The sequence below is a fragment of the Hippoglossus hippoglossus genome, chromosome 21 (genome assembly GCF_009819705.1).
Source record: "Hippoglossus hippoglossus isolate fHipHip1 chromosome 21, fHipHip1.pri, whole genome shotgun sequence".
Classification (NCBI taxonomy): Eukaryota; Metazoa; Chordata; class Actinopteri; order Pleuronectiformes; family Pleuronectidae; genus Hippoglossus; species Hippoglossus hippoglossus.
Genome location: NC_047171.1, coordinates 15,357,586 through 15,385,198, shown reverse-complemented (window position 1 = coordinate 15,385,198; position 27,613 = coordinate 15,357,586). Strand labels below are relative to the sequence as shown.

Sequence of the window (27,613 nt, the reverse complement as noted above, 5' to 3'; positions counted from 1 at the left end):
TCAGTAGAACACAAACATCGCTAAGGCCCGACTTTCCCTCGAGTTCAATCAAGCCGCACTAAATTTGACAAACTCATAAATATCAGTCCCCTACATTTACCTGATTCATTTCATCAAGATGCATGAATTATTCCCTGGGAAATAAATGTAAATGTTGAAAAATGCCCTATGTTAGAGAAAGTGTAAAAAAGAATCCTGCATCACTGCTAAAATTGCAACGGTTCTTTCTTGGTTCATCCTTTCACCAAGTTTTGTGGAAATACGTTCAGTAGTTTTTGAGTAATCATGCTGACAATAAAAAACAACAGTCAAATGGACAGGGGTCCATAACGTCCTTGGCAGACGTAATAATTTACCTGTAGCACCTGGAATGTGATGGTTATCATTACAGGTCATTGCTTTACTTTTACAGAAAACTCAGGACCTGGACATCAAATCAGGACCCAGTCCAGAGCCAGCTTCATCTTCAGTCAGGAGGAGAGGTCAGAGGAACTTTATTTTCATCGTCACACAGTCACATTTCCTGTCTTTTCTTTCCTGGAGAAATGATTGAACTTTGCTTTGACATGTTGTCTCTGCAGGTGGTCATCCCTCAAGCTCAGGCGGGCCCTGACAGAAGGACAAATAACAAGCACAGGAGTCAGTACAGGGAAAGGCTCAACTCAATCTATGGTGTCTACTGAGTTAACAGGAAATTCAACAGAAACACAAGACAGTTATTTCAACTTCAAACCAGGTGCCACAAGTGAGGACAGCTGGTGTGAAACATCAACACAATGAAACCAGTGCATTCACTTTTATGATAGATTCTTGATTGTACTCTGTGTATTGTTATGTTTTTATATTTGATGGTTTAATGCACTCTGAGGTCACTGAGGAAAGTGGTTTTCAGAGTTTGTTGTTCATGGCAATAAAGTTAAGGACAATCAAAAGGCTTTGACTGACAGTCGGTGGCCTCTAGTGTTCTGAAAAGGAATTGAATGTGGTTGTTTCTATCAAACTATTTTATGCTTCAAAGACCAATGCCAGGTCAAGTTTGATTTATATACTTATCTTCATTCCATTCATTTAATACAGATTTATTGTCTAATCATGCAGGCAAGGTAAACTGTATATAATAATAATAATAATAATAATAATAATAATAATAATAATAATAATAATAATAATAATATTCATGACTTTATTTGTATAGGGCTTTTCAAAACAGTCGTTACATAGTGCTTCGCACAGAGGACAAATAAAAACAACAAAACAAAACATCCGAAACAACAAGCAAAATTATTTAAAATCAGAGAGCACAAATTATGTAATATAAACAAATAAAATACTACAACATCATTGAAAATCATCGGCAAACAAAAAGGATAAAAGAAACATAATAATGCATAAAAATTCTCAACTAAGAGCCATTTAGTAAAGGTAAGTTTTAAGAGATGGTGCAGGGTGTAGGATTAGACGAATGTCACCAGTGGATTTTTAAGGACCCTCGTACAGAGAAAGGTTATTTTTAACTTAACAGATCAAGTTAAGGTAAAAGTGTACAATTGTCCTGTGATAAAAACAGTTATCTTCCTTCTCATGAGAATCAGACAGTGTTTGTCACATTGTGAAACCACACTCAGCAGGAGGGTCACACTTTGTAAGTATCTTGCACATATGTGGTTTTCCTGCCGTTGAGAATGTCAATGACATACATTATATATTTTAGTTTGTGATATTTATACCAACAATTTTCATTGTCATTTTAGCGTCAAGAAGGATGGAGCTTGAATTCTCAATATTCTCATTTGAAGTAAATCATCATATTTGTGGTTTCATTCACATTCACCAGGCATACTTTAGTTTTAGGTTTTGACAAAGAGCAACTGACCACTTCCTTTTCTCTGTGCCTCCTCCACAAACACTGATAAAGTCTGTGAAGCTCCAGTCTGTCTCTCTCTCTGTCTAATGGCTGCCATGTTCCACTTGAACCAAGCTGCTCTGCTCGCTGTTCATCTCGTAGTTATGTGTCCTGTCCTCGCAGGTACGTCGGAAGTTTATATTTTAGATTCATATTTTTCTGCAGATGTAATTTCCACATTTCATTTTATACTGACTGATTTTTCTCCTTTACCTGTCAGAGATTTTACAGTTTTTTCCAGATGACCACAGAGGTGTCCAGCGGAGACTCTGTCACGTTCACTTGCAACACAACCACAAACAGAGCAACACAAATCAACTGGACCAAAGGCAGATTTATTTTTTCTCACTCTGTGTTAAACAATCAGACTTTTTCAAATGTCACCTCTGACAGAGTGAGAATAGACGTTGACTTTCCTTCAAAGCTGAACATTTCTAATGCTCAGCTTGAAGACTCAGGACTATATCAATGTGAGGTGACTGACAGAAGAGGTGCATGGAGTAACAGGTGGAATTTAACCGTGGCTGGGACACCTCCAGGTAAGCAGGGCACCGAGCGTAGTGCAAGTCAAGGTTCACACTGTCCTGCTACCTGCATAAATACACTTTCTTTTCTTGTAGAAGTCCTGTCGTGGTATTTTCTATACACAATTCTACCTGGAGTTGTGTTGCTCCTCTTTGGCATCACTGCAGCTGTTTGCCTCCACAGGTGAGTTACAGCTTTTAACTGTTAGATTCAGATGAAACTAAATAATTATGGATGGATCTGTTCAGTTGTAGAGCAGTTATCAGCTCTGGGAACTAAGACTGATTTGACTGTAAAGCTCAATCACAGATAATTCATTTAAAGGGTCATTACCTCCAGGGACGTCCTGTCATCTACGTTTTTTATGTCCAGGTATTTCTATAAAAGTTAAAGTGAACGTTATTTGTGCTGCTTATAGCGTTGGTTGGTTTACTATTGAACAGACTTTGGGTTTAGATTTACTACTTCATTTGACTTCTACTCCTTTACTACTAGACATATGTATTTTGAGCAAATTGCACACATTCGTAGTTATTAGTCCCCTAAATATGTGTGATTTTTTCCCCAATCAAGATGCAGTACTTCTACTACTGCTCCCGTGCCACTAATAGTAAATATGTGTTTCACTCTAGATCAAACTCGTTCCCAATAAACAGCATCAACTTGATCTCAACTGGTGTCACTGTCTTATCAAAAAATTGTATCTCTTTTATCACAATTTTACTTCTGCAGAATACACAGGGCCGGGACCTCAAACAAGAGACGCTGTGACCACAGGACTCTGACTTTTACCCGGTTTCATGTTAAGTTGGGAGGAGAGGTAAGAAAGATTCTGTGCTCACTCAAACTTTCATCTTCTCGTGTCTCACTTGGCATTTTTCTTAAGTCTCTACACTTTCCTGCCAATCTGTTTGGATTCTGATCTATTCTTCTTTTCAGCACCTACAGGGGGCGCTTCCTCCTCAACCCCAAAGTTGTGCAGAATACAGACTAATTACAAGCGGTGGTCAATATGAACCAATAGACCCAGTTCAATGGCCTCTACTTGACTGAGAGGTATGAAGATCACATTACAGCTGAATAAGAATACAGAGAGATGTTGTACAGGTATCACAAGAGAGAGGACATTTTGTTTATGATGATGTATACAAATAAATGAATCCATAAATGTTCACAGAGGCCAAGCTTAATGAGATATATATTTATATCGATATATGTTGTAAAAATATCCTAAAGCAATGTTTCACATTATTCTATGGTAACCAGCTTTCTGTGGCTGGGCATGTGACCATTACATGCATGATATACAATATTCCTACTCTGATATTCTGACATTACTGACAATAATCCATCAATTAATTTACCTTCCATTATGCTACAAACTGTTTATTCTAATCAATGCTGTAAATACCCTTATCTTACTGATGTTCTCCATTACACGTGGCATCTACTGCACTTCTGTCCGTCCTGGGAGAGGGATCCCTCCCATGTGGCTCTCTGAGGTTTCTACCTTCTTTTTACTCTGTTCAGTGTTTTTTTTGTGTAATTTGTACTTACTCTTGTTGAGGGTTAAGGATAGAGGATGTCACACATCGTTAATGCCCTATGAAACAAATTGTGATTTGTGAATATGGGCTATACAAATAAAATTTGATTGATTGATGTAAAATATACTTGATGTTGAGATGTGTTAAGGCTTCTGTTTGGTTGTTTGTTCTTCTTTGGTTTGCTTTGCTTTGGTTCCTGTTTTGGCAAGCACCCGACTGGAACACTGCAAAAAAAAAAAAAAAAAATACGGAAACTGTCACTCATGTATTGATAGAGTTTGACAAACATAATGAACAAAGATGGGAATTGTTATCACGAAAAGCAAAATATTACTTGAGAAAATGTGTTTTGAAAAACATCAAGGAATTTACATTTGCTTCTAATGAACTACTTAAGCGAAACAGGACTTCAGAAAATAATAATACAATTTTTGTTTAGTTTTGTCTGCTGCCAAGCTACTGCTCCCACTCCAGTCCAGAAGGTGGCGATAATGCACCTATAAGCTAAAACCGCCAAGAAACCCCACAAACAGAAGAACGGTCATTGAGGAGCAAAGTAGAGGGTGCAGCAGTACAGAGAAATGAATGAAGGGACCACATATGCTGAGGCTGTTAATAAAGTTACTAAATGTGGTGAAGTAGAGGAAATGAGGAGGAATGAAGGGGGAGGCTCCACTCCAGTAACACGTGTAACAGAAGACTCAATGGAGGTAAACAAGTTTCATTTCCTGACCTTTATTGTTGAAGTATTGTGTGACATGAGGCAGACAAAAAATAATTCAGATGTGGTTAGAGATGAGGTGAAAACTGCTGAGAGGGTTCTTGGAATTGAAGAGGTTGAGCCATCAACACTTTACAGACGTGTGTTTTCTAGAGAAGGGAAAGGTAAAAACAGGTGGATATGTTTGTCTGCTCAAAGATCGTAATACTTCAGGGGGAGGATGTGCAGTATTTGTAAGGGAGGGAATTCAATACAGGAGGGTAAATGTGCTATCAGAGCTTGAGTGTGTTGTGATAGAAATATGGAGCTCAACAGGAAGATTTTCAGAAATAAATTATTACAACCCCTTGTCTCCAGTTGGATATGGAAACATTAGATGAAATAATGTCTCAAGTGCTGTCCCCAGTGGTCCCCAGTGGTGTTTGATGAAGTGGGAGATGGATTTGGTAGATCCCTGTATGCGGATGACGGAGCCATATGGGATAGAGAACATTCAACTAAATAATTAATATAAAGTGTGAGAAAGTTATAAATAGTATGAGGTGCTTGACTGGGTGCTTCTGGGGGGCAGATAGAAATGTAATGCTGATGATCTATAGGGCTATGATCAGAGCACATTTTGATTATGGGTGCTTGGCGTATGGTTCAGCAGCAAAATCTACTCTGGCAAAGTTGGATGTTCTTCAGGCTTTGAGACTGTGTATAGGAGCAATCCGGTCAACGCCGGTCTCTGCACTGCTGGAAGCAGGGGAGGCTCCACTGAGGCTGCAACGTGCAAAATTAGCACTAAATTATTGGATCAAATTAAAAGGATTTGGAACAGCTCTTCCATCAATCTCTTTGCTTACCGAATGCTGGGAATTTATAGACGGTAGTAATAGGATTAATAGGGGTAATTGTATCTTATTCTTTTAGAAAATATATAGAGGATTTTGGATTAAGTGGAATTCAGGCTGGCCACCTGTCCCTCCATGGCTGTGGGCAGAAGCTGATGTGGATCTGTCAATTAAAGAATCATTGCAGAAAGGTGAAATAGGAGATCTGGCAGAACATGTAGGCAGACATCTTAAGAACAGAGAAACTATCTTAATATTTACACTGATGGTTCAAGGGATCCATCAATCAATCAATCAATCAATCAAATTTTATTTGTATAGCCCATATTCACAAATCACAATTTGTCTCATACGGCTTTAACAGGGTTTGACATCCTCTGCCCTTAACCCTCAACAAGAGTCAGGACAAACTACTAAAAAACCCTTTTAACAGGGTAAAAAGAACGTAGAAACCTCAGAGAGAGCCACATGTGAGGGATCCCTCTCCCAGGACGGACAGAAGTGCAATAGATGTCAAGTGTAAAGGAGAACATCATCAAGATAAAGATCCAGAAAGCAATAGAGTGGGATTTGGTTCATACATCCCTCATGTTCAAATCTGTCAGAGTAGAAGACTACCAGATGGGATTTCAATATTCACTGCAGAGTGAATTGCTTTATTGTGGAGGCTGTGGTGGGTGGAAGATGGAGGCTGGGATGACATTGTACTGTGCACAGATTCCTTATCTGCCCTAGTGGCATTGGTGGGGGAGAGGGAAACAGAGCTAGGCCAGATATAGTTGGGGAGATTTTAATGATGGTCTCTAAATTGGAGAGGCAGGGAAGCAGCGTGGGTTTGTTATGGGTGCCAGCACATGTTGGGGTTGAGGGCAATGAGGTGGCGGAAAGGGCAGCAAAGGCAAGTTTGGGCAGAAATACAGTGGATGTGCAAGTGCAACTTGAAGGATGGAGTGTCGTAGCATCATCAGGGAGAGGCTGAATCAGATATGGCAGCAAGGTCGGGATGGAGACATCAGAGGAAGAAAGCTATATAACATCCAAGCATCAGTTAAACCTGTCAATAACATATCCATGCCTCGAATAGATGAAATCAAATCGACGAGGTTAAGGCTCGGGCATTGTGGACTAGCAAGTGGGTTGGTGCTTGTGGGAAAACACAGAGATGGAAACTGTGACAACTGTGGAGTCCTGGAGTCTGTCCAACATATTCTGATGTATTTTCCACTCTATGCCAAAGAAAGGAGGGAGCTTTTTATAGGATTAGGCAAACTGGGTACTGAAACTTTCTCTGTAAAAACACTGCTTGGTGATGGGATGTACAAGAAGGAGAGAGCTGGGGAAGTCTTGCACTTCCTTAAAATTACAAATTTATATCGCATAAACTGCAGTGATGATTCCCTACCGTTAGGTGGCAGTAATGCACGAAATAGTTCCTAGTCTGCCGGAAATAAGACGAAGATGACTTGGGGGGGGAAAAAAGCAGAAGTGGAGCAAAGTAAACCAAATTAATGGGAGTTTTCTGAACCGGAATCATCGTCTTCTCTCCCCGTCGGTCTTCTGTATCATCGAGCTCAGAAATGAATGGATAAATGGAGGAACTCAACAACATGTGGCTCATGTTATTGTTCCTCCTGAACGCGAACACAGAGACAAACGGTAAGATGCTCCTCCTCTTTAATATTCTGTCCGTTCAGTCGCCTTTGATAACGTGTACTGAAGCAGGGAGCATGAGGAGAGAGGACAAAGGAGGCTCCATGAAAACACGTCATGATAATAGGCTAGTTAAGCTAATAATAAAAATAATACTTATAATAAGGGGAGTTAGTTGACAGAATAATAATATTAACAGGCACAGAGGTAAAGTTTTCTGTAAGAATCACACGTCCTGAGAAAAGACGGTTACTCACAGGAAGTAACGACAAATAAATTCATTTTTATTGAAAATAGAAACGGTGAAATAACATAATAATCGTGGAGAAAATCTTATATAAGTCGAGTGCTTTCCACATTGTATTTAGCTCTGATGATCATATTTATATTTGTATGATATCTGTATTTACTTCGAATGATCATAATTATATTTGTATCATAATTATATTTACTTCTAATGATGGAATTTATTTGTGTTTCGTTCTGATGATGAGATTTATATTCATTATATTTGTATATTAAGGCTCAATAAGGGTACAGATAATTAATAAAGGTACAGTTTATAGTTGTCACTACATTTGCATAATCAAATGTTACATTGTATCTTGGAGTGTATATAGTTTTTAGTACTGTATTTGACTTTTTATTTAAATATTAAGCTCTTTCTACTTTGCTTTTATTTCACTTATTGCTCTGCTGAGCTGACCTGTTTCTTCTCGTCCAACACCTTCATTGTACTGTTGCTCCTGTGCTAACTTGCACATGACAAATACAATTATAGAAACCTGAAATGGTAACGGTTAGTGGCCATCTGTAAAGAATAAGTGTCAGAAGGAAGTCAAATAGGCACCACATCCTCTTTGGAGATTAGCAGCTGCTGATAATTAATCTTAAAAGAGTGTCGTTGAAGCTTTCAGCCAATCAGGGTGAGTCGTTTGGTAACAGCAGGTTTCCAAGTGCTGCAGCTGCAGGTGAAAAACTGTAACCGCTTTGTGTTAAGACCAGCATGCATCACGTTATGTCAACACTGCACAGAGACACATGAAGTCAAACACGCACCAGTCACCAGGCATATACTAAACGCATGGTGACTACTATTTAACAACTCACAATGCCTAATAATAATAATAATAATAATAATAATAATAATAATAATAATCCCTGCCCCTGGGTTTTCACAGCCAGGGGCAGGGAATTTGAATTCACTCAATCAGTAAAGAGGATGAAGAGAACAAACCAGTTCAGTTGCTTTAGAACGATTCAACCAGAAACACACGATAACAAGCCACCTGTTAGCTACCACGTAGCGCAGGTGTAAGAAACAAAGCCGGGCTGCCAGATAGTCCAATCAAATGTTTTAGGATTTCTTGCATGTGGCTTTTTACCTCTGTTTGTGCTTTCAAATAGTCTGATAGGTTTTATGCCTTTTACAGCTCTCCAGGTGATTGGAGGAAACCAGACTGTGGTGCAAGGACGTACAGTTACATTCACCTGCAAACTTGTTGACACCACAGAGACCCTCACCCAGATTTCTTGGCAGAGGACGACCAGAGTTAAAAGAAATAATTATTTCTTGACGGTTCTGAAAACAAATGGACCAGAGTATGTCAATGGACGCGATGATCGAATTCAGTTTATTGGGAACTTCAATGAGCTTAATGGATCTTTTCAGATATCCAATGTCTCATTGCTGGATGAAGGCATCTACACTTGCATCTTCACTTTGTTCCCCAGTGGAAGTCACAACACATATATACATCTGGATGTGCTCGGTAAAATTTAAATTTGGTTAAAAAATCTTTTGTGTGAATGAGAGAAGATTCCCTTCTTGGGCATGTTAACCTTTTGTGTCTGATAACTCTTTTAGTGCCTCCTGTCATACGTGTGAAGGATAACCTTCCTACTTTGGCTGATAAAGAAGTTTGCATTGCCACCTGCACGGCTGCTGGTTCCAAGCCTCCGGCAAACGTGAGGTGGCTCACAGGTAGCTTAGCAGAAAACTTGAGGGCAACAGCCAACTCCACGCATCATGACAATGGTATGACTACCACAGTCAGCTACCTGTTTGGAGTACCTACCATGGGAATCAACCAACAGGTGGTCCAGTGTGTCGTCACCAGTCCAGCCCTGTCGAAAGAGACAGAGATGCCCTTTACTATACAAGTTTACTGTGAGTATACAAACACTCCTCTACCTCAGTTTCTGATGAGGCTTATTTCTCATTCACAACAACAATTCTTTTTGAAAGATTACAGTTTTCCTAATGGTTAATTATATTAAAGGCCCTGCACACTCAAAGGTGTTTTAAAGCGCTGCTCTCATGTTGAAGGTGGTTGAATCTGTGCTGCGGATTACAGGACACCTTGCACCCCATTGGTAAACACTGTTGCCTGTTTTAAAATCATAATTACAAACTTGTTGGTGTTTGCCTCAGTAGTACAGTCTCAATATGTCCCTGCTGTTCTTGACTTATTGTGTTGAATAATGGCCAGGAAATTTTTTTTTTCATTATGATCTCGCAGTGAAGTTGACTTTTTGATATTTGGATATAAAATATAATCCCTTCATCATTTTACCCATGACGCATTAGTGTAACAATTATTGTGTCGATTGTTTGCTCTTTCTCCACATTCTCTCCGCTCTACAGCATTCCCTCTTTAGCAGACAAATTCTGTCATTTTCCCATGACATTAGTTTCGTCTATGATTTCTTTTTGGTTGTCTCTGGTGCCACACTGCCGAGTTAATATGATTAACTTTTTCATGGATTGATTTAAAATCCTTAGAGAGAGCTTTTGGAAGTGCTTAAGTACAGAGTACAGAACTCGGCAGCTGATGATGAACTTAGATAGCGTCTCCTAATGAGGCATTGGGTACCATTTTGTTCTTGTACCATCTATGGTCACATCAAAAAACAAACAATAGTGATCTGACAGGTTAGTATCAACAATCTTGTTAACAAAAATATCACTAAATCTAATTTGTGGCCGAGTTGGAACAGCCTAATGTTGAGTAAAATCCAAAGAGTTCAGAAGTCGCATAAAGTCCATGGCCTTGCAGTCCGAGGTGATTTGACCCTGATTTACTTTCTGTGTGAGAAGCAGCAGTCTGTACTGAAATCTCAGACAACAGCATTCTTTTAAAAGCAGCTGTTTCACTTTAAACGTGGACAGACATGAGAAATACAAGCTTTAAAAATGTTTTTAATGAAAACCTTTTGTATGTATCAATTGCAGCACCCAAAGGATTTTTGAACAGTTTAACAACAGTTAGGAAGCTAAGCTAATCCTTTATTTTTCAAGTTTGCTGATCCAAAATGACCTTGAAACATTGAAACGAAAAGCCCACAGTAAACAAGATAACCCTGTGCACAGTGGGATGAGAACCACACGTGGTGTTTAACCTTCGGTTTCTTGCAGTTGCGCCTATGGAAGTGAAAATTGGTGCAAATCCCAAAGAAGACTCATTTCAATGTGTGACTGATGCCAACCCCAAAGCAGAATTTGACTGGACCAGGTACAGTAATTAGAATCCATCCATTTCAGTGGAAAAGGTCTTAGCCCAACAAGAATATATTTATTTCATTTATGATATGAATTTGGATGCGTTTGAATTGTATATTGTGTTACTGAAGTTAGGAGAATAATCACAATTGCAACGAATCATTTCTAAAGGTTATTACTATTACATTACATTTCATTTAGCTGACGCTTTTATCCAAAGCGACTTACAATAAGTGCATTCAACCATGAGGGTACAAACCCAGAACAACAACAATCTTGTGGATGTGTTGGATGAAGTCCGTAGAAACTGCGGAGTGTCTCACTCTGACATTTGTGTTCACACATGATCTGCGGAGTCCAGTGCATGTCTGAAAGCAGCCTTACTGACACACGCACTTATAGTCACACTGGGTTAAATATCATTTGACTTCACGGACAGAAATTACATATTATTTGCATACAGAGTGAATACGTGAGTGTAGCGACTTTGGGAAAACAAACGTGTCACTGAGAGGCTGAGGTAGGGCCTAATAATTTGAATGACGATCTGATCCAAAAATCACTACCTTTTTATTAAATAAAAAGAAGATCATCTTATTGAAACGCCCACTAACGGAAAATAGCAGGTTGCAAAGTTTTAGCGGTCAACAAAAAAATACAGCGTCCCCACTCACCCTCTCTCCCTCCTACACAGGTGCTTATATAAACTATAACCCCCGCCCCTATCCTTATGACCTATTTCCTTCCAAATTAATATGATCACAAGTAAACAACAAATAACAAATAATCCAAATAATACTCCCAAAATACAAATCCATTACATCTTATATCATAAGCAACATAATACTAAAAATATCTTTTTTTTAACTTATTTATGGCTCCTACAGTGACATCCAATCACAAGTCACAGGAAACACATTCAGGATGCATTTTAATACCAGGTGTGAACAGGGCCTATAGACTTGTAAGTATGACTTATGAACTACTTGAAATTCTAGAGACAGCTAGAATCTAAACTTATCATCTGATTAGTTGCACATCTCTACAGCATGAAGCATGTTATGTCTCTACAGCAGTCGTCACTTGGCTCCATGTTTGATACTCATTGTTGTTTTCTCTGCCTCAGAGTTGACCAAGCGTGGCCTCAGTCTGGTGTCAGAGTAGAGGGTGGAACGCTGCAGTTTCTGACCAGGAGCCCTCACCTGAATGGCCTCTACCTGTGTACCACATTTAACCCATATGGAAGAAGCATTGTTTACATCTTTAGATCTGTGATTTCAGGTGAGGTCTAGTTTTGCATTCTGTGTTTGAATATGTTATGAATCTGAGTGTGTGTCTGCGTGTGTGTCTCTTAATTAAAATAAAAAGCGATGTAATCCCAAAATGTATTTCTTCCCTAAATTAATGATAGAGTTGGACATCAGGACTGCTGCATGTATTTAGTCAGGATTCCTCTCATTCGCCTTCTGTCAAGGTTTTCTTCAAGGGATAGTTCACCCAAAAATGAAACTTCACTCATTATCTACTCACCACTAAGCCAATGGAGAGGTGGGTGAAGTGTTTGAGTCCACAAAACACTTCTGGAGTCTCAGAAGTAAACTTTGTAGCAGCCGAATCTGATGCAATTGAAGTAACTGGGGACTGAGACGTAATAAAACAATAGAAAAAAACATAAAATGCCTCCAAACTGCTCGTGTGCTGTCATCCAAGTGTCCGCAAGCCCCGACATTCAAATTCGACTTGAAATGAGGTCATTTACACCATGTTTTAAGCCTTGAAATCCACCGGAAGTGGCTAAGCTAGTGGGCGTTAGCACGTCCGACGGTCCGTGAATGCACCTCATAGAAAGATATCAGCTGACATTTAGGCCTAAACCACGATGTAAATGACCTCGTTTCGAGTCGAATTTGAATGTTGGGGCTTGGGGACACCTGGAAATGTAAATTGTGTGTGTGTGTCATTGTACTTCATCACCAAGTTGCAGTGCACACTGAAGCACTACAGAGCTCGACATGTACCCATCAATCACTGACCACAGTGACAAGTTTTAGGGAGATAAACTGACAGTATTCATCAGTATTTCCTCTAACTGTGTTCTTCTTTCTTGTGTTTCTTTCTCCGTACAGAATCCTGCATTGTTTGTTGGATCTTATTTGCTCTTCTGGTCGTCCTTATCGTAGCTGCAGCAGTGTGGCATGTTTATAAATCTGACAAACTACCATGTTTAGGTTCAAGGTACCAAGTTTAGTAATACTGAATTTGATATCTAATTATTGTATCTTCTATTAACTGATGTTTGATTGTTTAGGGGAGTCCCGGTCACACGTAGGGAGACGGAGGTGATGAATGCCGACGATACGTCTTTGAATGAGGACCATTGAGAAGCAGAAGAAACGGTAATACAGGCAGAGATAGAAGAAACATGTCATATTTAATTTGCTGCAATACTGTTTGGCTCGTAAGTTTCCCTCAAATGTAAATTTAAAACATTAATTAATCATAAAGCTTTTTCTCATGCAGTTATTAGGGGTATTTTATGATAACAGTACACTTCATTATAGCCGTTGCTTTGGAAATTCATGATGTTTTCTTTCTAACATTTTGTGTCTTAGGGAGAATGACATCCACCTGTGCTACACACGTGTTCGTCCAGTGAACTGGTGAAACAGCTCAGGTGTTGTGCATCAGTTAAAGGGATATTTGACCCAAAAATAGGAATTCACTCACTCGATGGAGGGGTGGGTGAAGTGTTCACAAAACCTTTTTGGAGTGCCAGTGGTTTGTAGAGGATCATGCAGCACGTTAACATATACACACGGAACCAAGTTACGCAAAAAAATCAGAGGAAGCCACAATTGAATGTTGAATTTCTATACGTACACTGTAGTTATGTCGTTTATTTTTTCCTTGACCGGTTTTTTTATATGATTAGAAACTTCAAAGAGAAGCATCAAAAACCCAAATCTATATGAAAACTGACTATAACCTGGTTCTGCATGTAAACAAACTGACTGCAAAGATTTGTGAGAAATTTGAAGAGGAAACTTATAGTGATGAAAGTAATAAATACACAAGTTTCGAGTTGAAGCTATAAAACAAACGAAAATAAAATAATACAAAAGTAAAAACCAGAGACATAAAAGAGTGTGTCACAGAATAATTGTGTTTATAATAATTATGCTTGTCTTGAATAGAAGGCAACTGAAGCTGAGTGAGTATTTGTACTTACCTCAAGTGGTTATGTGTTTCACTGGATATTTTTGATATGTCAGTACAAGGCAGTGTTGAACAAGCTTTCAATGTGTTTCCAATCAATCTGTTGCTTGTTCGAGTTCCTCAACTGAAGTCAGACTGAAGTCAACAGTGACGTTCTGTGTTACATCTCTACAAAGAAGAGAAAAAAGGATAAGCTGAAGTCTTTTACAATTTTGCTGAATGATCTGAGAAAGAAATGCAACACCAGCTCCAAAATGCACCAACGCATGTTAGCTGGGTACAGAACAACCTCTCCCTCTCTTGCCAAATAAAATATGAAGGTGTTCTCCATCTTAAGTTGGCATGCTAGCATTTGATAGTTATCAGTATCATTATTTATATTTATGACATTTCACCATTTTTCACGAGTTAAACGTTTATTCTGGGGGGTTCTGTGGGTTGTTACTTTTCATCCAGGTAAACCAGTAGGTCAGAGGATCATTAAACACTAAGATTAAAGGACTCATCATCTGGGCAGCTTTCGAATTTCTAAATAGTTTTGGTTTCAGATTTAGTCTTTAATCGTCATGTTTTTTATTCTTTTTACTTCTTTTAGTATTGCTGGAATATTTATTCGTTCTCACTTATGTAAGCTTTATATCTTTATTCATGACTACATCTACACTAATACGTCTTGGTTTTGAAACTAAAATGATCTCCGTCCACACAAGCATTTTAGCTCTGCGTCCTTAATAATCCTCATCTATACTCACCCACCTGAAGTGAGTCACACGACCATTCACGTACTGGGCATGTGCGTGCCTGTGTAAACAGGAAGCAGATTGTTTGCGCTGCAGATTGTTGCCTGGTCACAAAAAAACTGCGAACGAGAAAAAACGATGGAGAACTGTAACATTTATTATTTATTTAACGACGAGGTGGAACTGTTACTGACACTTAGTGTTGACAACCTTTTGCGTTCACTGCTGGTTGTCGATTTGTGACTGCAAAGAATCATGAGGCAAATGCGGGTGATTGTGTCATCGTTTCTAAAGAGCTTAGTTTTTGCCTGTTCATACTCCAGACTACAATGCAGCCCTGGTGTTTTCAAACTAAACTAAAAGGTCAACAGCGTTTCCAAAGCTTTTTGTTTTAGATGCTCAAAAACTCTGTATTAGTGTGGACGACAGATGTAAACATGCTGGAATGATGTTTTAATGCAAACGTATGTTTATGTGTCCTGTAAGTTTAAAGTGAGGGGGATGGTAAACTACTGCTTCTATTTTTTGTATTCTTTCATCAATGAAGTAATTTTTTCTATCTTTTTGCTTTTTAAAGGCTGAAAACATTAATGCATAGTGGGCTCTGTTTATGTTTGTGTACATTTTTTTAAGAATCGAAGAGACTGAAAAGTTGAAGTGCTGAAATGTTTTTTGCTTGTTGTGTGCCTTAACATTTAAACCTTTACACTTGTTTTTAGGTTATATCTCCTGTTAACTCATGCACTAGTTTGGATTACTGTTATTTGCGCTTGTATTCCAATAAAAGCGAGATAAGCATTACAAGGAATGATTTACAGTGTGTTTACTCTACACCCACCGTCCTTGATGGTGAATATTACTTAAAGAAAATAGTTTTCCCTGTATCACATAGTATTTCATGGATTAAGGGTTGCTAACTCGAGTAAAGCCCAGTAAAGGGCAGAGGTTTTTGGCTCTGTTTTGAAAATATAAATAGCAGCTGTCACAAGCCAGTCTCTGGGAAACAAAAAGTCTTTGTTGGAACTCTGCATTTAAGTCCGGTGAATAGCCACTGTTCTGACACCAAAGGAAAAAATAGCATTTAGAGTCAGTTTGTTTTTTAAGCTGTGGATGTAGAAGAGTGGGTTTTTGATCACCACCACCACCTGTCACATCTGTCGCTACGCACCAATTCACATTTTCTTCACGTCTGTCTGAATACAGAACTCACATGACCTTATGTGCATTGAAATGGTTAATGGTGTTTCTTCCTGTCTACACTGGTGGAGTTGCGTAACTCGGATTGCTCAGGTTACCAACTTTGTTGAACTTTAGAGTGACTTTTTATACCACAGGCTGTAAATAAAGATGGACAAATGCGTTTCCATGTCCTCCCACTATCAAGAAATGAATAAATAAGAAGAAATCTTGCATATACAAGCCCTGCCATCTTGCACATTTGGAGCGAGAGTCTGTACAGTCTGCATCGCTGACTCTTCGCAGGATGGTAAAAGTAAATAGAAAGATCAGGCAACACACACATAGTTGTAGCATAACAGTTGTAGCCACAGCAATTGCATGCATGTGCTTACGCCACTTTCCACCTTCTTTTTTCTCTGGAAGAAAAATACAGTTTCGCTGATTTTACAATAGGTGTAAAATGCAAACTAAACAAAAAAATCTGAGGAAGCAGCAATTGAATATTGAATTTCTATACGTACACTGTAGTTATATACTTTTTTTTAGTCTGATATGATAAGAAACTGAGTTATATGCTTAACTCAGTTTCAAAATCCAAAATGTATATGAAAACTGACTATAACCTGGTTCTGCATGTAAACAAACTGACTGCAAAGATTTGTGGGAAATTTGAAGAGGAAACTTAAAAACAGAGTTATAAAAGTAATAAATACACAAGTTTCGAGTTGAAACTATAAAACAAACATATAATTATACATAAATAAAATAATACAAAAGTAAAAACCAGAGACAGAAAAAATAAGAGTCTGTCACAGAATAATTGTTTATAATAATTACGCTTGTCTTGAATAGAACTCAACTGAAGCTGAGTGAGTATTTGTACTTACCTCAAGTGGTCATGTGTTTCACTGGATATATTTTTGATATGTCAGTACAAGGCAGTGTTGAACAAGCTTTCAATATGTTTCCAATCAATCTGTTGCTTGTTCGAGTTCCTCAACTGAAGTCAGACTGAAGTCAACAGTGATGTTCTGTGTTACATCACTACAAAGAAGAGAAAAAAGGATAAGCTGAAGTCTTTTACAATTTTGCTGAATGATCTGAGAAAGAAATGCAACACCAGCTCCGAAATGCACCAACACATGTTAGCTGGGTACAGAACAACCTCTCCCTCTCTTGCCAAACAAAATATGAAGGTGTTCTCCATCTTAAGTTGGCATGCTAGCATTCGATAGTTATCAGTATCATTATTTCAGAGATGACATTTCAACATTTTTCACTAGTTAAACGTTTATTCTGGGGGGTTCTGTGGGTTGTTACTTTTCATCCAGGCAAACCAGTAGGTCAGAGGATCATTAAAGACTAAGATTAAAGGATCTGGGGAGCGTTCGAATTTCTAAATAACTTTGGTTTCAGATTTAGTCTTTAGTCGTCATGTTTTTTATTCTTTTTACATTTTATGGAAGAAGCATTGTTTACATCTTTAGATCTGTGATTTCTGTGTTTGAATCTGTTATGAATGTTGCCATCTTTTCTGTGTGTGTGTCTCTTTTTTTTAAAAAGTGATTGGAATCCAAAAATGTATTTCTCCCCTAAAATAATAATAAAGTTGGACATCAGGACTGCTGCATGTATTAAGTTCTTGGCTGGGACACCTCCAGGTAAGCAGGGCACCGGGCGTAGTGCAAGTCAAGGTTCACACTGTCCTGCTACCTGCATAAATACACTTTCTTTTCTTGCAGAAGTCCTCTTGTGGTATTTTATATACATACAGTAATTCTACCTGGAGTTGTGTTGCTCCTCTTTGGCATCACTGCAGCTGTTTGCCTCCACAGGTGAGTTACAGCTTTTAACTTTAGATTCTGATGAAACTAAATAATTATGGATGGATCTGTTCAGTTGTAGAGCAGTTACCAGCTCTGGGAACTAAGACTGATTTGACTGTAAAGCTCAATCACAGATAATTCATTTAAAGGGTCATTACCTCCAGGGACGTCCTGTCATCTAGGTTTTTTATGTCCAGGTATTTCTATAAAAGTTCAAGTGAACGTTATTTGTGCTGCTTATAGGGTTGGTTGGTTTAATACTGAACGGACATTGTGTTTAGATTTCCTACTTTATTTTACTTCTACTACTTTACTACTGGACATCTGTATTTTGAGTAAATTGCACACATTCGTAATTATTAGTCCCCTAAATATGTGTGATTTTTTTCCCAATCAAGATGCAGGACTTCTACTACTGCTCCCGTGCAACTAATAGTAAAAAAGGGGGAGATGGATTTGGTAGATCCCTGTATGCGGATGACGGAGCCATATGGGAGAGAGGTCGCAATGTTCGATATTTGTTGAAACAGATGCAGGGTGCTATGGATAAGGTGCAGGCTCGGGCTGATAAGTGGGGTTTCAGATATTCTGTATCAAAGACAAAACATGTGATTTTTGGCAGGAAAAAGAATGTAGATAGCCAGGGACTCAAATCGGATGGAGAACCCCTTGAAAGAGTCAAGGTCTTTAAGTTTGTAGGTGTATGGTTGGATGAAAAACTGACATATAGAGAACATGTGGGGAAAATAATTATTAAGTGTGAGAAAGTTATAAAAAGTATGAGGTGCTTGACTGGGTGCTTCTGGGGGGCAGACAGACATGTAATGCTGATGATCTATAGGGTTATGATCAGAGCACATTTTGATTATGGGTGCTTGGCGTATGGTTCAGCAGCAAAATCTACTCTGGCAAAGTTGGATGTTCTTCAGGCTTTGAGACTGTGTATAGGAGCAATCCGGTCAACGCCGGTCTCTGCACTGCTGGAGGAAGCAGGGGAGGCTCCACTGAGGCTGCGACATGCAAAATTAGCCATAAATTATTGGATCAAATTAAAAGGATTTGGAACAGCTCTTCCATCAATCTCTTTGCTCACCGAATGCTGGGAATTTATAGAAGGTAGTAGTAGGATTAATAGGGGTAATTGTATCTTATTCTATAAGAAAATATATAGAGGATTTTGGATTAAGTGGAATTGAGGAGGGCCCTCTGTATGCTGGCCACCTGTCCCTCCATGGCTGTGGGCAGAAGCTGATGTGGATCTGTCAATTAAAGAATCATTGCAGAAAGGTGAAATAGGAGATCTGGCAGAACATGTAGGCAGACATCTTAAGAACAGATGGAGAAACTATCTTAATATTTACACTGATGGTTCAAGGGATCCAGAAAGCAATAGAGTGGGATTTGGTTCATACATCCCCCATGTTCAAATCTGTCAGAGTAGAAGACTACCAGATGGGATTTCAATATTCACTGCAGAGTGAATTGCTTTATTGTGGAGGCTGTGGTGGGTGGAAGATGGAGGCTGGGATGACATTGTACTGTGCACAGATTCCTTATCTGCCCTAGTGGCATTGGTACTGGGAGAGGGAAACAGAGCTAGGCCAGATATAGTTGGGGAGATTTTAATGATGGTCTCTAAATTGGAGAGGCAGGGAAGCAGCGTGGGTTTGTTATGGGTGCCAGCACATGTTGGGGCAGAAAGGCAAGTTTGGGCAGAAATACAGTGGATGTTCAAGTGCAACTTGAAGGATGGAGTGTCGTCACATCATCAGTGAGAGGCTGAATCAGATATGGCAGCAAGGGTGGGATGGAGACATCAGAGGAAGAAAGCTATATAACATCCAAGCATCAGTTAAACCTGTCAATAACATATCCATGCCTCGAATAGATTAAATCAAATTGACAAGGTTAAGGCTCGGGCATTGTGGACTAGCAAGTGGGTTGGTGCTTATTGGAAAACACAGAGATGGAAACTGTGACAACTGTGGAGTCCTGGAGTCTGTCCAACATATTCTGATGTATTTTCCACTCTATGCCAAAGAAAGGAGGGAGCTTTTTATAGGATTAGGCAAACTGGGTACTGAAACTTTCTCTGTAAAAACACTGCTTGCTGATGGGATGTACAAGAAGGAGAGAGCTGGGGAAGTCTTGCACTTCCTTAAAATTACAAATTTATATCGCATAAACAGCAGTGATGATTCCCTACCGTTAGGTGGCAGTAATGCACGAAATAGTGCCTAGTCTGCCGGAAAGAAGAAGAAGAAGAAGAAGACGGGAGGGGGGGGGGGGGGAGAAGTGGAGCAAAGTAAACAACATCAATGGGAGTTTTATGAACCTCCAAGCATCGTCTTCTCTCCCCGTCGGTCTTCTGTATCATCGAGCTCAGAAATGAATGGATAAATGGAGGAACTCAACAACATGTGGCTCATGTTATTGTTCCTCCTGAACGCGAACACACAGACAAACGGTAAGATGCTCCTCCTCTTTAATATTTTGCATGAGGAGAGAGGGGACCACACTGGAGGCTCCAGGAAGACACGTCATGATAATAGGCTAGTTAAGCTAATAATAATAATAATAATAATAATAAGGGGAGTTAGTTGACAGAATAATAATATTAACAGGCACACAGGTAAAGTTTTCTGTAAGAATCACACGTCCTGAGAAAAGACGGTTACTCACAGGAAGTAAAGACAAAATTATTTTTTATTGAAAATAGAAACGGTGAAATAATATAATAATCGTGGAGAAAATCTTATATAAGTCGAGTGCTTTCCACATCGTATTTAGCTCTGATGATCATATTTATATTTGTATGATATCTGTATTTACTTCGAATGATCATAATTATATTTGTATCATAATTATATTTACTTCTAATGATGGAATTTATTTGTGTTTCGTTCTGATGATGAGATTTATATTCATTATATTTGTATATTAAGGATCAATAAGGGTACAGATAATTAATAAAGGTGCAGTTTATAGTTGTCACCACATTTGCATAATCAAATGTTACATGGCATCTTGGAGTGTATATAGTTTTTAGTACTGTATTTGACTTTTTATTTAAATATTAAGCTCTTTCTACTTTGCTTTTATTTCACTTATTGCTCTGCTGAGCTGACCTGTTTCTTCTCGTCCAACACCTTCATTGTACTGTTGCTCCTGTGCTAACTTGCACATGACAAATACAATTATAGAAACCTGAAATGGTAACGGTTAGTGGCCATCTGTAAAGAATAAGTGTCAGAAGGAAGTCAAATAGGCACCACATCCTCTTTGGAGATTAGCAGCTGCTGATAATGAATCTTAAGGGAGTGTCGTTGAAGCTTTCAGCCAATCAGGGGGAGTGGTTTGGTAACAGGGGGTTTCCAAGTGCTGCAGCTGGAGGAGAAAAACTGTAACCGTTTTGTGTTAAGACCAGCATGCATCACGTTATGTCAACACTGCACAGAGACACATGAAGTCGAACACACACCAGTCACCAGGCATATACTAAATGCATGGTGACTACTATTTAACAACTCACAGTGCCTAATAATAATAATAATCCCTGCCCCTGGGTTTTCACAGCCAATATATTTGAATTGAATTCACTCAATCAGTAAAGAGAATGAAGAGAACAAACCAGTTCAGTTGCTTTAGAACGATTCAACCAGAAACACACGATAACAAGCTACCTGTTAGCTGCCACGTAGCGCAGGTGTAAGAAACAAAGCCGGGCTGCCAGATAGTCCAATCAAATGTTTTAGGATTTCTTGCATGTGGCTTTTTACCTCTGTTTGTGCTTTCAAATAGTCTGATAGGTTTTATGCCTTTTACAGCTCTCCAGGTGATTGGAGGAAACCAGACTGTGGTGCAAGGACGTACAGTTACATTCCCCTGCCAACTTGTTGACACCACAGAGACCCTCACCCAGATTTCATGGCAGAGGACGACCAGAGTTAAAACAAATAATTATTTCTTGACAGTTCTGAAAACAAATGGACCAGAGTATGTCAATGGACGCGATGATCGAATTAAGTTTATTGGGAACTTCAATGAGCTTCATGGATCTTTTCAGATATCCAATGTCTCATTGCTGGATGAAGGCATCTACACTTGCATCTTCACTTTGTTCCCCAGTGGAAGTCACAACACATATATACATCTGGATGTGCTCGGTAAAATTTAAATTTGGTTAAAAAATCTTTTGTGTGAATGAGAGAAGATTCCCTTCTTGGGCATGTTAACCTTTTGTGTCTGATAACTCTTTTAGTGCCTCCTGTCATACGTGTGAAGGATAACCTTCCTACTTTGGCTGATAAAGAAGTTTGCATTGCCACCTGCACGGCTGCTGGTTCCAAGCCTCCGGCAAACGTGAGGTGGCTCACAGGTAGCTTAGCAGAAAACTTGAGGGCAACAGCCAACTCCACGCATCATGACGATGGTATGACTACCACAGTCAGCTACCTGTTTGGAGTACCTACCATGGGAATCAACCAACAGGTGGTCCAGTGTGTCGTCACCAGTCCAGCCCTGTCGAAAGAGACAGAGATGCCCTTTACTATACAAGTTTACTGTGAGTATACAAACACTCCTCTACCTCAGTTTCTGATGAGGCTTATTTCTCATTCACAACAACAATTCTTTTTGAAAGATTACGGTTTTCCTAATGGTTAATTATATTAAAGGCCCTGCACACTCAAAGGTGTTTTCAAGCGCTGCTCTCATGTTGAAGGTGGTTGAATCTGTGCTGCGGATTACAGGACACCTTGCACCCCATTGGTAAACACTGTTGCCTGTTTTAAAATCATAATTACAAACTTGTTGGTGTTTGCCTCAGTAGTACAGTCTCAATATGTCCCTGCTGTTCTTGACTTATTGTGTTGAATAATGGCCAGGAAAATTTTTTTTTCATTATGATCTCGCAGTGAAGTTGACTTTTTGATATTTGGATATAAAATATAATCCCTTCATCATTTTACCCATGACGCATTAGTGTAACAATTATTGTGTCGATTGTTTGCTCTTTCTCCACATTCTCTCCGCTCTACAGCATTCCCTCTTTAGCAGACAAATTCTGTCATTTTCCCATGACATTAGTTTCGTCTATGATTTCTTTTTGGTTGTCTCTGGTGCCACACTGCCGAGTTAATATGATTAACTTTTTCATGGATTGATTTAAAATCCTTAGAGAGAGCTTTTGGAAGTGCTTAAGTACAGAGTACAGAACTCGGCAGCTGATGATGAACTTAGATAGCGTCTCCTAATGAGGCATTGGGTACCATTTTGTTCTTGTACCATCTATGGTCACATCAAAAAACAAACAATAGTGATCTGACAGGTTAGTATCAACAATCTTGTTAACAAAAATATCACTAAATCTAATTTGTGGCCGAGTTGGAACAGCCTAATGTTGAGTAAAATCCAAAGAGTTCAGAAGTCGCATAAAGTCCATGGCCTTGCAGTCCGAGGTGATTTGACCCTGATTTACTTTCTCTGTGTGAGAAGCAGCAGTCTGTACTTAAATCTCAGACAACAGCATTCTTTTAAAAGCAGCTGATTCACTTTAAACGTGGACAGACATGAGAAATACAAGCTTTAAAAATGTTTTTAATGAAAACCTTTTGTATGTATCAATTGCAGCACCCAAAGGATTTTTGAACAGTTTAACAACAGTTAGGAAGCTAAGCTAATCCTTTATTTGTCCCACAACAGTATAATCAGTGAGTTATCATGGTTTAGCAAGATCATGAATGACACAATGGACCTCTGTAAAGACTAACACTGAGCTGTGCCAAGTTGCAACCTTAAAAAAACAGTTTTTCATGTTTGCTGATCCAAAATGACCTTGAAACATTTAAATGAAAAGCCCACAGTAAACAAGATAACTCTCTGCACAGTGGGATGAGATCCACACGTGGTGTTTAATATTTTTTTGATATAAGACATAACACAGCTGGTTCTCCTTTGGTTTCTTGCAGTTGCGCCTATGGAAGTGAAAATTGTTGAAAATCCCAAAGAAGACTCATTTCAATGTGTGACTGATGCCAACCCCAAAGCAGAATTTAACTGGACCAGGTACAGTAATTAGAATCAATCCATTTCAGTGGAAAATGTCTTAGCCCAACAAAAATATATTTATTTCATTTATCATATGAATTTGGATGCGTTTAAATTGTATATTGTGTTACTGAAGTTAGGAGAATAATCACAATTGCAACGAATCATTTCTAAATGTGTTGGATGAAGTCCGTAGAAACTGCGGAGCGTCTCACTCTGACATTTGTGTTCACAAATAATTTGAATGACGCGCTGATCCAAAAATCACTGCCTTTATTAAAAAAAAGAAGATCATCTTATTGAAACGCCCACTAACGGAAAATAGCAGGTTGCAAAGTTTTAGCGGTCAACCAAAAATACAGCGTCCCCACTCACCCTCTCTCCCTCCTACACAGGTGCTTATATAAACTATAACCCCCGCTCCTATCCTTATGACCTATTTCCTTCCAAATTAATATGATCACAAGTAAACAACAAATAACAAATAATACTCCCAAAATACAAATCCATTACGTCTTATATCATAACCAACATAATACTAAAAATCTTTTTTTAAACTTATTTATGGCTCCTACAGTGAGATCCAATCACAAGTCACAGGAAACACATTCAGGATGCATTTTAATACCAGGTGTGAACAGGGCCTATAGACTTGTAAGTATGACTTATGAACTACTTGAAATTCTAGAGACTAGAGCTAGAATCTAAAGTTATCATCTGATTAGTTGCACATCTCTACAGCGTGAAACATGTTATGTCTCTACAGCAGTCGTCACTTGGCTCCATGTTTGATACTCATTGTTGTTTTCTCTGCCTCAGAGTTGACCAAGCGTGGCCTCAGTCTGGTGTCAGAGTAGAGGGTGGAACGCTGCAGTTTCTGACCAGGAGCCCTCACCTGAATGGCCTCTACCTGTGTACCACATTTAACCCATATGGAAGAAGCATTGTTTACATCTTTAGATCTGTGATTTCAGGTGAGGTCTAGTTTTGCATTCTGTGTTTGAATCTGTTATGAATGTTGCCATCTTTTCTGAGTGTGTGTCTGCGTGTGTGTGTCTCTTAATTAAAATAAAAAAAGCGATTGGAATCCCAAAATTTATTTCTCCCCTAAATTAATGATAGAGTTGGACATCAGGACTGCTGCATGTATTTGGTCAGGATTCCTCTCATTCGCCTTCTGTCAAGGTTTTCTTCAAGGGATAGTTCACCCAAAAATGAAACTTCACTCATTATCTACTCACCACTAAGCCAATGGAGAGGTGGGTGAAGTGTTTGAGTCCACAAAACACTTCTGGAGTCTCAGAAGTAAACTTTGTAGCAGCTGAATCTGATGTAATTGAAGTAACTGGTGACTGAGACGTAATAAAACAACAGAAAAAAACATAAAATGCCTCCAAACTGCTCCTGTGCTGTCATCCAAGTGTCCGCAAGCCCTGACATTCCAATTTGACTTGAAATGAGGTCATTTACACCATGTTTTAAGCCTTAAAGTCAACCGGAAGTGGCTAAGCTAGTGGGCGTTTGAATGTTGGGGCTTGGGGACATCTGGAAATGTAAATTGTGTGTGTGTCATTGTACTTCATCACCAAGTTGCAGTGCACACTGAAGCACTACAGAGCTCGACATGTACCCATCAATCACTGACCACAGTGACAAGTTTTAGGGAGATAAACTGACAGTATTCATCAGTATTTCCTCTAACTGTGTTCTTCTTTCTTGTGTTTCTTTCTCCCTACAGAATCCTGCATTGTTTGTTGGATCTTATTTGCTCTTCTGATCGTCATTGTCATCGTAGCTGCAGCAGTGTGGCATGTTTATAAACATGACAAACTACCATGTTTAGTTTCAAGGTACCAAGTTTAGTAATATTGTATTTTATATCTAATTATTGTATCTTCTATTAACTGATGTCTGATTGTTTAGGGAAGCCGCGGCCACAGATCGGGAGATGGCGGAGCCAATACGTCTTTGAATGAGGACCGTCGAGAAGCAGAAGAAACGGTAATACAGGCAGAGATAGAAGAAACGTGTCATATTTAATTTGCCGCAATACTATTTGGCTCTTAAGTTTCCCTCAAAATTTAATTTAAAACATTAATTAATAATAAACCTTTTTCTCATGCAGTTATTAGGGGTATTATAGCTGTTACTTTGGAGATTCATGATGTTTTCTTTCTAACATTTTGTGTCTTAGGGAGAATGACATCCACCTGTGCTACACACGTGTTCGTCCAGTGAACTGGTGCAACAGCTCAGGTGCATCAGATAACCCTTGTGTTGTCCCTGCTTCCCCCGGCTGTTGGCCCCCTCACATAGCCCACCCCATATTAGGACGCACACGTAGGGCAATAGACAAGTGAGCAGCCCTTGCAGATGTATTTGTTACACCCGCGGCACACGGTGTGAGTTTTACAGTCCTTTTTCCTGGGGCATATCTGACATCTCTTCCTCTTACTCGCCCCGAGCGGGGCTGCTGCTAGGGCTATGGAGGAGGCCGGACGCTCGGGTCGAGCGTCGTCGTCGTGGTCAAGAGCTCTCTGTGCGGCGGCGGGTTTTACAGCCTTCACAACCGCGATGGACGCTTCCGTGCGGGGGATAATATAATATAACATAACATAACATAATAATAATCTTAAAGAAAAAAAAGACTAACCTCTGAACAAAACCAGTTGCTCGTCCACGGTCACTTCGGGCCCCGGGTTGTAGAGGTGCGGTAGCCGCGCCACCCACGCGTCCCAGACCTCTCGCACGGCCGACAATTTGTCCGTGGCTCATCTCGTGCGTCTCGTGCGTGTGGAAGAGTTTTAGGGGCATCATGGCACGAAATATCGCCCGGCCGCTCTCGGCGTCCCACAGGCTTTTTGGAGTGCCCCTGACCGTTTTTTGATATGATTAGAAACTGAGTTATATGCTTATATGGCATCAAAAACCCAAATCTATATGAAAACTGACTATAACCTGGTTCTGCATGTAAACACACTGACTGCAAAGATTTGTGAGAAATTTGAAGAGGAAACTTAAAAACATATAGTTTCGAGTTGAAGCTATAAAACAAACAAAAATAAAATAATACAAAAGTAAAAACCAGAGACATAAAAAAGAAGAGTGTGTCACAGAATAATTGTGTTTATAATAATTACGCTTGTCTTGAATAGAACTCAACTGAAGCTGAGTGAGTATTTGTACTTACCTCAAGTGGTTATGTGTTTCACTGGATATTTTTGATATGTCAGTACAAGGCAGTGTTGAACAAGCTTTCAATGTGTTTCCAATCAATCTGTTGCTTGTTCGAGTACCTCAACTGAAGTCAGACTGAAGTCAACAGTGATGTTCTGTGTTACATCACTACAAAGAAGAGAAAAAAGGATAAGATGAAGTCTTTTACAATTTTGCTGAATGATCTGAGAAAGAAATGCAACACCAGCTCCAAAATGCACCAACGCATGTTAGCTGGGTACAGAACAACCTCTCCCTCTCTTGCCAAACAAAATATGAAGCGGTTCTCCATCTTAAGTTGGCATGCTAGCATTTGATAGTTATCAGTATCATTATTTATATTTATGACATTTCACCATTTTTCACTCGTTAAACGTTTATTCTGGGGGGTTCTGTGGGTTGTTACTTTTCATCCAGGTAAACCAGTAGGTCAGAGGATCATTAAAGACTAAGATTAAAGGATTCATCATCTGGGGAGCTTTCGAATTTCTAAATAGTTTTGGTTTCAGATTTAGTCTTTAGTCGTCATGTTTTTTATTCTTTTTACTTCTTTTAGTATTGCTGGAATATTTATTCGTTCTCACTTATGTAAGCTTTATATCTTTATTCATGACTACATCTACACTAATACGTCTTGGTTTTGAAACTAAAGTGATCTCCGTCCACACAAGCATTTTAGCTCTGCGTCCTTAATAATCCTCATC

General features: G+C 39.1%; 2 protein-coding genes across 7 annotated transcripts; both read left to right on the top strand.

Annotated features, from left to right (window-relative positions):
* Nucleotides 1-6,984: 6,984 nt before the first annotated feature.
* On the top strand, nucleotides 6,985-25,962 carry LOC117755321 (nectin-4-like). Of its 6 annotated transcripts, none has more exons than XR_004612578.1 (9): nucleotides 6,985-7,188; nucleotides 8,616-8,954; nucleotides 9,050-9,352; nucleotides 10,601-10,697; nucleotides 11,811-11,965; nucleotides 12,811-12,919; nucleotides 12,993-13,080; nucleotides 13,297-13,402; nucleotides 13,435-13,596. XR_004612578.1 is itself a non-coding variant. In XM_034575008.1 (9 exons), exons 1-8 carry the CDS (start codon nucleotides 7,122-7,124, stop codon nucleotides 25,663-25,665), a joined length of 1,134 nt encoding a protein of 377 aa, XP_034430899.1. In that variant the 5' UTR covers nucleotides 6,985-7,121; the 3' UTR covers nucleotides 25,666-25,694; nucleotides 25,888-25,962. The 6 variants fall into 6 exon arrangements, 4 of the variants coding, with proteins under 4 accessions (XP_034430899.1, XP_034430898.1, XP_034430901.1 ...); XM_034575008.1 differs by lacking the exons at nucleotides 13,297-13,402; nucleotides 13,435-13,596 and adding exons at nucleotides 25,647-25,694; nucleotides 25,888-25,962 and having other exon boundaries at nucleotides 12,993-13,037; XR_004612577.1 differs by lacking the exons at nucleotides 13,297-13,402; nucleotides 13,435-13,596 and adding an exon at nucleotides 13,688-13,818 and having other exon boundaries at nucleotides 12,993-13,128.
* Nucleotides 19,932-25,571, top strand: LOC117755323 (nectin-4-like). The gene is made up of 6 exons (XM_034575013.1): nucleotides 19,932-20,112; nucleotides 21,473-21,811; nucleotides 21,907-22,209; nucleotides 23,615-23,711; nucleotides 24,513-24,667; nucleotides 25,432-25,571. The coding sequence occupies exons 1-6, from the start codon at nucleotides 20,046-20,048 to the stop codon at nucleotides 25,554-25,556; spliced, it is 1,086 nt and encodes a 361-aa protein (XP_034430904.1). The 5' UTR covers nucleotides 19,932-20,045; the 3' UTR covers nucleotides 25,557-25,571.
* Nucleotides 25,963-27,613: the final 1,651 nt, after the last annotated feature.